Source organism: Onychostoma macrolepis, chromosome 13, assembly GCF_012432095.1.
Source record: "Onychostoma macrolepis isolate SWU-2019 chromosome 13, ASM1243209v1, whole genome shotgun sequence".
Taxonomy (NCBI): domain Eukaryota; kingdom Metazoa; phylum Chordata; class Actinopteri; order Cypriniformes; family Cyprinidae; genus Onychostoma; species Onychostoma macrolepis.
In genome coordinates, this window is record NC_081167.1 from 16,748,596 (window position 1) to 16,759,985 (window position 11,390).

The 11,390-nt window shown below is 37.2% G+C and overlaps 2 protein-coding genes across 2 annotated transcripts; one reads left to right on the forward strand and one right to left on the reverse strand.

The window, feature by feature from the left end:
- The first annotated feature begins 2,142 nt into the window (after positions 1-2,142).
- On the forward strand, positions 2,143-2,805 carry neurog3 (neurogenin 3). Its single transcript, XM_058795187.1, has one exon. The coding sequence runs from the start codon at positions 2,143-2,145 to the stop codon at positions 2,803-2,805; it is 663 nt and encodes a 220-aa protein (XP_058651170.1).
- A 795-nt stretch (positions 2,806-3,600) lies between these two features.
- On the reverse strand, positions 3,601-10,469 carry pdlim1 (PDZ and LIM domain 1 (elfin)). Its single transcript, XM_058795802.1, has 7 exons — positions 10,215-10,469; positions 8,774-8,925; positions 7,960-8,047; positions 6,864-7,048; positions 4,927-5,072; positions 4,576-4,693; positions 3,601-4,325 (listed from the first exon to the last, which is right to left on the reverse strand). Exons 1-7 carry the CDS (start codon positions 10,305-10,307, stop codon positions 4,139-4,141), a joined length of 969 nt encoding a protein of 322 aa, XP_058651785.1. The 5' UTR covers positions 10,308-10,469; the 3' UTR covers positions 3,601-4,138.
- Between the last annotated feature and the right edge of the window lie 921 nt (positions 10,470-11,390).

Below are 11,390 nucleotides of genomic sequence, written 5' to 3' on the forward strand. Positions count from 1 at the left end.
TCGGTCATAACAAGCATATGCGTTTTAGCACAATGGGTGGACTCTAAAAGGAACCTCAACAGCACATTAAAACTGCATTACTTCTTCCAAGAAGTGTACTCAAGATCTTTCTGGTCTCGATGCGCACACCGTTCCAAAAGCGCACACGTCTCCAAAGGTGCACGTTTTACCACACAAAAGAGTTGACATTGTTTGAGTTTTAACAAGAGGTGTACATATGGCATCCGGGTTGTAATTAAATGTTTTTAAGTTGTTGTTTTTGTCTTCGCAGTGAAGTTTCCTTTTCTTCTTTATGTGCAGCCTTTTCCGCGTCTGAACAAGAGAGAAGAATTAAATAGCTTTTCTGCCAGTTTGGGACAAATGGATGGCAAAAAGCTGGTCAGCGAGTTTTAGTCCTTGATTGCCTTCTTCAGATGCCCTTCAAACAAAGGCTTGGGATGAAAATAAAGCCCCACCTGGTACTTCTGTTTGCTAAAATAATAAGAAATAGATTTCGTTTCATAAATAATTACAACAGATTGTAAAGTGCAGCAGTTGAAAAAGTATCAGTCAAGACAGCGAGGCCAGGTATCACCTGCTCTTCAGTAAGACGCATTTATTGTTAAAACAGGTTCTTTGCGATATCTATGATTTCCACAGCAACAGGTCGCCTATGTTTGCCCATACTTTGCATAACAAGCAAGATATTACTAGGCACTGATAAAAAATCGGGGGACAAATCTGACAGTCCCAAACCCACACCTGTCCCGCGATATCCCAACATGGATCTGGCATCAAAAGTTATTTGTAAAGCGGTAATTTTTGGTTTACTTTGGATTATTTCGAGGCCTTTATAACAGCACGACAACATTCCCTATCTCCTTGCTTTATTTGTCCATTTTATTGAAAGCATATGGTTATCAGATGTCCTACAAAATACATATTTAGTTAGACTGGCGATGAGTGCCTTTGTGGACACTTTGGCACCACGGTAAATATTTTGCGCCCATTACAGTGCTCTTGGTCTCTCCAATAAATGAAGATTTATCAAGACTTGGGGGCAAGTGTAAACTTGTGCTACCCCACCATGTTGAAAGTCTTTTGTTTGCAACCGCGACCATATTTACGACGCGCACTTGATGTTCTTAATATAGGACTCCGTTTGGAGACACCAGTGCGCACGCATTCAATTTTTTATGCAAATGTTTTTTTGCATAATATTCTGTGTTTTCGTTGCACTGTGAAACTGCTGCTGGACACAAATTTAAGTTATTCCACATTTTCTTCGATAAAATATTATTTGCCCCAGGGTTTTGTGCACTACAGCACAATTTACGCACAGGAATATCGCTAAAAAGCGCACAACGGTAATGACACTAAAATAATATTGTTTATCAGTAATTCTTTTCAGTTTCTAATAATTGTTGAAACTGTCATGTTAAGTGCCAATAAAACGTCCATAATGTATGTTCAATACATACATGATTTCTGTCAATGCAAATCACAGAAGATTATTCCTTCTACAGATACGTGAACTTATTCTATCTCCTAGAAGTTGATGTTTGAGAAAACGTCATGCATATAGAGTAAAATTATTATAATTCGATAATGATAAATTATAGAATTCACTGTGCAAAATAAATGCTTATAAGACACTATATTTGCAATAAGCTGTTTCTCTTGATGAAATAGATTTAATTATTATAGATTAGATAGATGAATGCATGATTGCTAGGCTACTATAAAACAACAACAACAACAGACAGCTATAGAAAACTTCACCTGACATATTCTACCCTGTTTTTAAAATCTTCTCTTAGTTTATTTCTTAAACCCGAAGGTAAATTTCTGAAAGGGCCGTCTCTGATTGGCCACTTGATTCCATTTGTTTGTCCTAGAGCGCAGATAGGATAAAGGGACATAAATGACGATTGGGCGCATCACCCTCTATTGTCCCTTTGATTTATATATTAAGGGAATGAATAAGAGACTGCATGTTGCTCACTGGTGGACAGTGCTGTAGACCAACACCCTCACGGAACCTCGGTTTCACTGAGCCAGTCTGCAAGCCAAGAGGTAAGCATCTGAATTATGATAGGTTTCTTATAGGTTGTTATCCAAGACCTTGGGCTGAAGATGTTCTGCTATGTTTTTATGTACAGAATGACTCCAAGATCCACGTGCACTTCGGTAGGAAGGGATGGGACCTTTAAATCTAACTGGAGTTCAGCATTAGATTTCAAGTCTGGATCCACAGACATTACCAAGTGCCAAAAAATCAAATGCAACAGAGAATTAGAGCTTGGCAGCATAGACTCAGCGACTAAAGACTGCGCATCTACCTTCAACGAAGAGAACACAAGAAATAAAAGAATAAAGAAAAAGATGACAGTTAAATCAGCAAGAAGACAACGTGGGAATCGCAGAGTGAAGGCAAACGACAGAGAAAGGCACCGCATGCATAAGCTGAACTCCGCCCTGGATACTCTGAGAAGCGTGCTTCCAACTTTTCCCGATGACGCGAAACTGACTAAAATCGAGACTTTGAGATTCGCGCACAATTACATTTGGGCATTGTCAGAAACATTGAGAATTGCAGACCATGTTCGACAAATTTCAAATCACGATCGGGATCAGGAGAACCTCGCCGTGCCAAGCGCTTGCTTGGATGTGCGCTATAGCGCGTCCAGCGCATGCGCGTCCAAGTGGCACTCTACAAACTCATCAAATTGCCAAGAAGCTCAAGGCTACTACTCTGATTTATTACTAGAGGAATTTAACAGCAATTTTCAGGACAATCTGACATTTAATCTAATCTGCGAGTAGCAACGCAAATCTGGCAAAAGATGACTTTTTTTGCAAAGACCACGAATCTGACACATTGGGCATGTCATAAGTGTAGAAATGTTATTTTTTCGTTTATGCCAATAAGCAATGGAAGTTTAAACGCAAAATAGCTCCTTTTTTAAAACTTCTTAACACTGAAATATAATAGTTTATGACTTATAGTGTGTGTTATTTCCTTCTTTTTAATTCAAGCAAATAAATGAAAAACACTTTTTTTTAATCCATTTTCATTCGTGTGCACACGTAGATTAGAAATTGTAAAAATCACAAATTAATATCGAATCTACTTTAGTTAAGAAGCTTTAACTCTTGTCCTGTTTATGAAACGTTTCGCTTTCTGCGCATGCGCTCTACTTCAGCTGCGCTTCCCAGAGCAACAGGTAAATAGTTGCTCAAAATAGGGTAGACGGTTGATCAATGTTAACAATGTTGTTCAATATATATAAATTTCGTTAAGTAGATCTAGATGATTTTACCTATTATTATTTAGTTTGGTGTTCATGTATTGCATATGTTGTAATGTAATGCATGTTCTGTTAATTAGCTATGTTGGTCAATACTATATTTGACTTTGACTGAAGTAGGTGTGGGTTGATGCTTACAACACAACACTATAGAATTTTGTAAAATGTATTAGTTATAATTATAATGCTTTTGCAGAAAGGCTTTTATTGGAAGGCCAGCATGATTCAAAATAATAAACATTCCTAACACAAAACAAAACAAAACCCTACAAACATTTTCAAAGAAATAAACCATACAGAAGCTGAACAATGGATATGCAACATTTTATTTTTCTAGCAAGGCTGAACATGTTATTTTCATACAAAAATATGGAGATTCCAAAAGACAATATACAAACATGGAATAGATTTTACATACTGGTGTGCGTGGGGAATACAACCATGATTACATACACTTTAATTATCATCAATTTAAAACCTTTTATGAAAATCTGCAAATTCAGTAAGTGGCCTTAAGATACCCTAGCACCAATAAAATGAGCCTTTATACAATGAGATAAATGTATGGAATGAAGAAGACATTGGAATGTATGATAACAATAGCACTTAATTGGGATAGACTCTATATTCACATATTCAGGTGATGTCTAATCACAATTTCCTGATTACTGTTGCCAAAGTCCATTTATAATCTATGCACTTCGGAGTATGTAAGAGTTTTGACAAACATTCATATTGGCAACAAAGCAGCCCCGCTGGAAGACTATTCAAATAAAGTGTTACAGATTTCCAAAGGAATTCCCCACATAAGGGAATGTGCAGTTTTATAGTAGAACGTGGGAAACATTCTACTTAGGAAAAACGGTGACGACATCATAACCCTCTGGAGGAGTGAAGCGCTCACGTGCGTGTTTCTCGCAGTAAATCTTGTCCTCGACAAAAAAGTGTCCTTTTTGCTTAAGATTGATCCCGCAGTCTGTGCAGACGTAGCATTCTGGGTGGCGAAACTTATCTCGAAGTTTGACCGTCATTCCTCTTTATAGCCAAATAAAGAGAAACAAAGTTATTTAGAAACACATGTTTGCAAAAAAAAAAAAAATCCTACAATTATAGTGAAATAATTACAGCAGAATCCACAGGCATTATAAAAAGATTGAGTTCCAAAATGTTCCACTAGATGGCATAACACCACAACTGCACTATACAGCAGAGTACAAGCAAATGTTCCAAGATGCATTTCTTTAAAATGTTTCCTAGAAAGATAAACCAATAAAGTGAAACTTACACAATCCCTGAACCACATTTGTCACAAAGAGAGAGCTTTTCAGGATTCCCAAGCGAGGCTCCAATTTTTGTGCTGGGAGCCTTGACACTTCTGAAGCCTGAGGGTTTCTCTGTATCACCTGACACAAAGGCACAGAAATCCATTTAATGCGGAGGCTTTCTTTTATAAGCCCAAATATCTGACTCAAAATGTGTTTCACAGCTGTAGCAACAGACATGGCTTTAGAAACTGATGATTACGAATGACCAGAATCACAGACACCAATTTTGTCAACAGAAGTTGAGGCCTGGTGACCTATGGGTAATTCAGACATAATGTAGTACGGTATACAAGGTGTGTATGAGATTATACCGGTTTCCAGGATCTCCTGCAGAACTTTAAAAGAGGCAGACTGGCGAGGAGGCTCATTTAATTCTTGATTCTCCTGCAGCATTTTGTACACCTCAGAGTCTGCAGCTAACGCAGGCTTTGGCTGGCCAGGTATACAGGGATCTGGGCTATAAAATATGCAATAGGTCACATTGATGACATCCACAAGACAAACAATGTTATCTCAAAATTATTATATTATTCAACTCAATCCCAACTGCCTAGTTTTGTCCCTGACAGACAAATTCAAATAACTATACTAATATAGCACAGAAATGGAATGAGTGTAGCACATAATGATGTACAATGGATCATGACAAGTTGAAAAAAAAAAAACATCTTTTAGAAATCTAGTTGAAAAACTAGGGGTGCTCCGATCAGGATTTTTGCCGATACGATCACAGATACCGATCTAGAATTATTTATAGTGATGATCCAATAAAGATTTTTAGACATTTATTCAGGGCCTGAATTTCATTTTTGAAAATGAATTCCCCTCTTAGGTGACTCTTGTGAGAGGGGACTTTTTTTTTTTTTTTTTTTACTTGAGGGGTGGAGATCATGTTTGATCATGCAACGCATTTTTATCTTTTTCAATCATGCACTTGTTGCACAATAGCTTACACACAGCACAAGCCTGATTTCATGAACTGTATGTGCTAGGTTTACGGCAGGTTCATACATACTCCATCTGCAGTGCATATGCAGTCCATGTGCAGTACGCAAGCGGTGCAGAAGCAGAACAGAGTCCGCTACTGATCCATGACTGTTTACCACAAACACAACATTTACCCGTTATTTTGATTTCAAATTGTTACTGAAAATACTTTTTCCGCATTATGAAAAAAAAGAAAACTTTTTTTTACACAGTACAGTAATACAGTCTTTCATATGTGTTTAAATGCAATAAATATAAGAAACACATTATTCAATGCTTTTTACTTTTACATCTAGATTTACATATTAAGTTGCTCAAGCAAGTGGCAAAACATTTAAACTACTTTTCTTGCATCATCACAAACATTAAAACTTACCACTGACAGAAACAGTCAGCTCTACTGCCTTTTCTTTTGCATTTAAATCTTTATTTCAAGCAATCCTGCGGTTAATAAATTTTCTTTTCCTACCTCCACGAGTGCCATCTATTATTGCCTTGTTGTTTATCTAAACACTCACGCTGTTTGTGAAATTACGTCTCACAGAAAGTTTTCAAAATACTTTCTAAGTTATTTAATGAAGAAATATGAATTGTACCTCACCTCCAGCATTATAATTACTGCATTTTACCCGCGCCGGACAGAGACTGAGACGGTGCTGCTGCATGTCATGCTAAACCTCTCACTGCTGGCGAGTCATCAGCTTGAGATCGGCCTATATAGAGACCCCCGATCAAACATCTCAACGCGATTATCGGCCGACAGTGATTGGTAGCTGATCAATCGGAGGACCCCTATGAAAAACTTTTGAAAAACTACAAAGTTTAAAATTTAAATGTCATGTGGTGTAGCCATCCAGATATTTTTAATGCATGTACTTATAGAAGATTCCTAAAAAAAAAAAAATGTATCATGGTGTATTTGGTGAATATAGGAAACGTCTTTCAAAGATTTTTATTTTTTTAAATTCTCAATCCCAAGTTTTTGAATAGTAGTGTATATTTCAAGGTTAAAAATATGTTTTTTAATAAAAATGTATAATTATATTATATTATTAATTAATAAAAACATAAGATTTTTGGGGAGATGCAATCTGAACTAACTTTGCCTCGTCATGTCAGATCATCATTATCAGTCATGAAGGTCTGGAGGTTACCTAGAGGACTCTCTGTAATATAATTTCCCGTTTTATGTTTTTTTTTCTGCTTGTTGGTTGTACCACATAACTTTGTGACAAGTATGTCAGTGAGGTGTGTTTCATACTTCTTATTGGCTTCAATGGAGGCAGCAGAAGTCTGAACGTCATCCACTGCACTGTTGAAACTCTTAATGTTCTCAGAGGAATACAGGCCAGAGGGGTTATTGTACATGTTGGTGACCACCCTTGGACTGCCAGAACTGAAAGGCATGGCGCTCCTGTTATGAGCAGAGCCTATTTGTTTCACATCCTACAGAGAAAAAGAGCAGGTACTATGAGTGTACAAATCTCAAAAACACGTCAAACAGAAAAGTAACTTTAAAAGGTTATTTCACCCCAAAAAAATATTTGATCATTTACTCACCCTCATGTCATTCCAAACCTGTATGAATTACTTTCTTCTTTTTTGTCCATACAATGAAAAAATTCTGTGAACTCTAATGTTGCTTTGGACTCCACTAACTTTCACTGTATGAAGAAAATCATTCTTCAAAATATCTTCATTTGTTTTTCACAAAAGAAATACAGTCATAAAGATTTGGAATGACACAAAAGCAAAGCCAAAGACATAAGAATTGAAGAACTATTCAGACCAGAAAAAAAGGTTTGAGAATCAATCATAACTTTTTTTTTTATAACTGTAGATATTATAACCAAGTTGATGTGAACAGACCATTTAACAACAGGACAAAAACAGACGCGGAAAAGTTTTTCGACACTAATGACTAAGGTTTTAATGACATTGTGAAACTTTCCTCTGTTAACAACATATTTAACAGTTGTTTCTTATTATGTTTCTCTCTCTGCTTAAATTAGGAAACATTTATAACACCCAAACTATGTAGTCAAACTCCACACACTTCCTATGATCATTCACATTCTGACCCTAAATTTCCAACATAGCCTACAGGATGTGGGTCTTGCGTCATGGTTTTGGCTGATAAACCTACTGGTCTCCATGGATAAGGCTTGTTAGGACATAAACAATGACTTCACTTTGGCAGCCTATGGTGCCGTGCCTTTATTTGTTTAGCGGCTATGGTTCTGTTATGTATGACAGTCTTATGTATGACACCATGAAGGCCTTTAAAGCTCATTGAAAATTATCAAGGGTCCGTTTAAAAATCCCTCAGCTCCCAGATAAGCAGAGTTAAAACACACCTGTGTTTCTTTATTGGCCAGATTCATCTTGTATGGATTGGCCTTTCCTTCTTCAGTGACCAGTGGAGACCACATTTTCGACTCTGATCTATAAAAAGCAAAAAATTAAAAACTTTCATACAGTGAATCAGTAAATGATTAAAGTAAAAATATAAAACCATCATGGCTCAACAATAAAAAAAAAGCCTGGGCCCAGTGTGAGTTTCAGGCACGTTGATGCAGTTGTACTGATCATGTATTACATAAGTTTGCATGCATAAAAACACATTGGGTTGTCTGTCATATATTGAACACCATTGTTGCAAATTCTGCTGATTTAGACTTGTCACCCAGGTGACGTTATCTAGCTGACTGACACAGATAAGGATATGTTGAAATTGTGAGAATGACTTGTTACAGACTTCAGTAAAAAAAAAAAAGAGCTGAAAAATAGACCCAGCAACAATTTACACTGTATGCCATTATCTAACTAAAACCTTAGTGATGTTTGTCACTTTTAAAGAACTTTTTCTGGTACAAATTACCTGACCAGTGGGAAAAAAAACTGCCAACCTCTAACTCAGGATTCAGTGCTTTTTTTATGTAAACAATGCACTAAAACGTAAGAGATGACCTCAGTACAAGGACCAGTGGAGTAATGGCACCTTAATGGTTAATTATATCAAATATACAATGTCTGGAAGAATTTAATAAAAGCCTACATTTCTGTTTGTTTTTGGAAGATGTTTCATTTTCTGGGTGCTCTACATACTCTCAGCTAACAATATATTCAGACAAACCACTGCATGTTCGCCTTTGCAAAGTAATGCCCCACCTGTCAATGGAAAGAACCATTTCCTCAATGCAAGCTTTGATTTTATTCTGTGCTTCCAGGTGAGTCATGCCCTCTGTTGACTCTCCATCTATGGCCAGGATCATGTCCCCCATACAAAGGTCAGCTTGAGCCGCTTTGCTTCCTGGGGTCACCTGAAAAAAAATCAAAACTGGTCATCATCATAACCTAAAAGGCTTTAGAATAAAATTGTGTAGTTTTTCTTGCCCAAATATAAACTTAAAAGAATATGGCATCATTTTGAAAATAACTTCTCTTTGATGTATCTTTTAGTTGTTACATGATGACTTCCTCTATAAAGTGTCAGGGTGTGCACCTTGTTTCTGAGAAAAACGTTATGGTTAAACATGCACTCAGAAAGCTTGATTTATATCAAATAGAACACAAGATGTTTGTTTATGAACTGCTTCCACTTCACACAAACTGTTTATTTATTTTCTGGACACTCTTGGATCCAACCCTAACTACAGGGCCTTTCACATCAAGGATGGTAACTATATTGATAACTGTAACTATAAAGTTAAATTAATCATTCTAATTCTATAAGAATAGGAAAGTCCACACCACGACTGTAATGATAATGACACAGAGTAACGGTACCAGTAGAATCACAGATGACAACTTCAGTACGCACTTACAATAAACAGAACATGTGTGCATTGTTGTGGACACTAATATATTTATTATAGTTATCGTTCTTGGTGTGATCAGGCCTTAATTTTTACATTGAGCGTTGGCAGGATGTGCTATGAAACAAACTACACTTGGTCATGTGATCTCAAAATGGTGGCACCCATGAAAGGGAGACCCACTCTATGTAAAATAAAGTAGCTTATTCTAGTAGTCTGATGACGGGATACTAATGCAAGTGAACAACATTTTAATATTTTTTTTTTTTTTTTTTTTAAAGTAGTGTTTCTTTAGGTTTATCCAAAATATTCAGGGCCCCTTTAAGAGATGAACGGCATCTTGTTGCGGTTGAAGGTACAAGTTTGAAACGCACGCTTGAGTGTCACATTACCATAATAACATGCTTTCATGCCATGAATACTTGTAATGTTTTTAAATGAATAAGCTTAGATGACTGAAACTAATCTGCGAAACCATATGGAATCACCCACAGAACTAGTTTGCGAAAGAAACTGATTTTGCCTCAGGATGAGCTAGTTATTCGCTAATTTGTTCTACGAGACTGACTCCTGAACATTTTATTCCAAGTGCTCGACACATTGCGACACTGAAGTTCAGATCTATATGGTCGCGTTCACGTGCGTTTCTGATGGATGCTGCTGCATGCAGGCGTGACACGTTTTTCATAAAGTTTAACCAGTCTGTGGAGTATAATATGTTGGCCTAGTAATGTCTATGAAAGCTATGTTCCCTCTGTGCTAAATGATTAACAAATCCAAAGTTAATTCCTTACCCTCGAGATAGTCAGAGGTTGTTCGAAATCTTTTCCCCCGACCAGACGGAAGCCCCACGGTCCGGGACCTTGTAAAACAACTCGTAAAGGCATTATACTTCCAACACGTAGCCTAAATGGCTGGATATACTGAATTAGTGAAGTGTAAACTGTGCTATGAACTCTGCAGTTTGGAGTAGCTTAACTGTAGCGGGACAGGGCGTTCACGTTGAAGAGACCATACCTGGGCGGAGCTTCCTCAGAAGTGAGCGAATAATGTCAGGTCTCTGTGCTGATAAGAGCTTATTTCCTATGTTTGTTTAGGGGTGGACCGTTACGTCATCTTATATTGAAGTTTACCATGTATGGAAGAGCCAAATCCTAAGATTTGGTATGTGCCACTCCCAAATCCAGTCGGATTCCTGGCAAGGAGGGCTCGCGCAAGATATATGCTTTCCAGGCTATGGATCACATTCTCAGCATTCCCAAAAAGTGGAACAAGTGGAGACAAAACAGGCAACGCGGAAGCACAATGTAAATATTTGATTTACATTAAAGGCTATAAAGTTGTATAAACTTAATAAAGATCAGTAGCACCTCCACAGAACGGCCTTCAGTACAAGTAAAGACAGGCTGCCACATGATTTTATGAGCATTTGAAATAATGAGAAGGACATTTCATGTGCTCTTCAAGTCAGTTTTTAACATGCTAAGACATTTCACTCAAACTTTTTCAGATGAACTGCCTTTGTCCAGGGGCTGTATTACAAACAACTTCCTCCTATCTTAATTTCTTTCACTTTAAAAATGTTCTGTTTCCCAAGCAAAATAATGGTTAGTAAACAGATAAGGATTCTGAGTTGGCAAGTTATATATAGAGCCAGGGGCTTATCTGTGTAACTATGCCGGATGCAGTTAGAATGTCATGGGGAACACTGACTGAACTGAACATTCTTAACTTCTTACTCGGTTACACCCCCGCAGAGTTTAACCCTGATCACATCACACCTGCCTGTAAATTTAAAGGGGTCCTAAAGTCTGTCAGTAACAGTTTCAGGTATTAACAAAACGTTGATGAATGGAGATCAAAAAGGAGATCCAGAAGGAGATCATACAATTTCGATTTCAATGTGCTTTATGGACCTTTTTCACATTTTCGGGTTTGTAGCAGGATAAATTCCTAAAGAGGTAAAAAGT

Coding starts and splice junctions, on each gene's coding strand:
- neurog3 (XM_058795187.1), top strand. CDS start 2,143: ATGACTCCAAGATCCACGTGCACTTCGGTAGGAAGGGATGGGACCTTT.
- pdlim1 (XM_058795802.1), bottom strand. CDS start 10,307: ATGCCTTTACGAGTTGTTTTACAAGGTCCCGGACCGTGGGGCTTCCGT. Junction 8,926..10,214: donor AACCTCTGACTATCTCGAGG/GTAAGGAATTAA, acceptor ATTTTTTTTCAG/GTGACCCCAGGAAGCAAAGC. Junction 5,073..6,863: donor TCCATTGAAGCCAATAAGAA/GTATGAAACACA, acceptor CATATTTTATAG/CCCAGATCCCTGTATACCTG.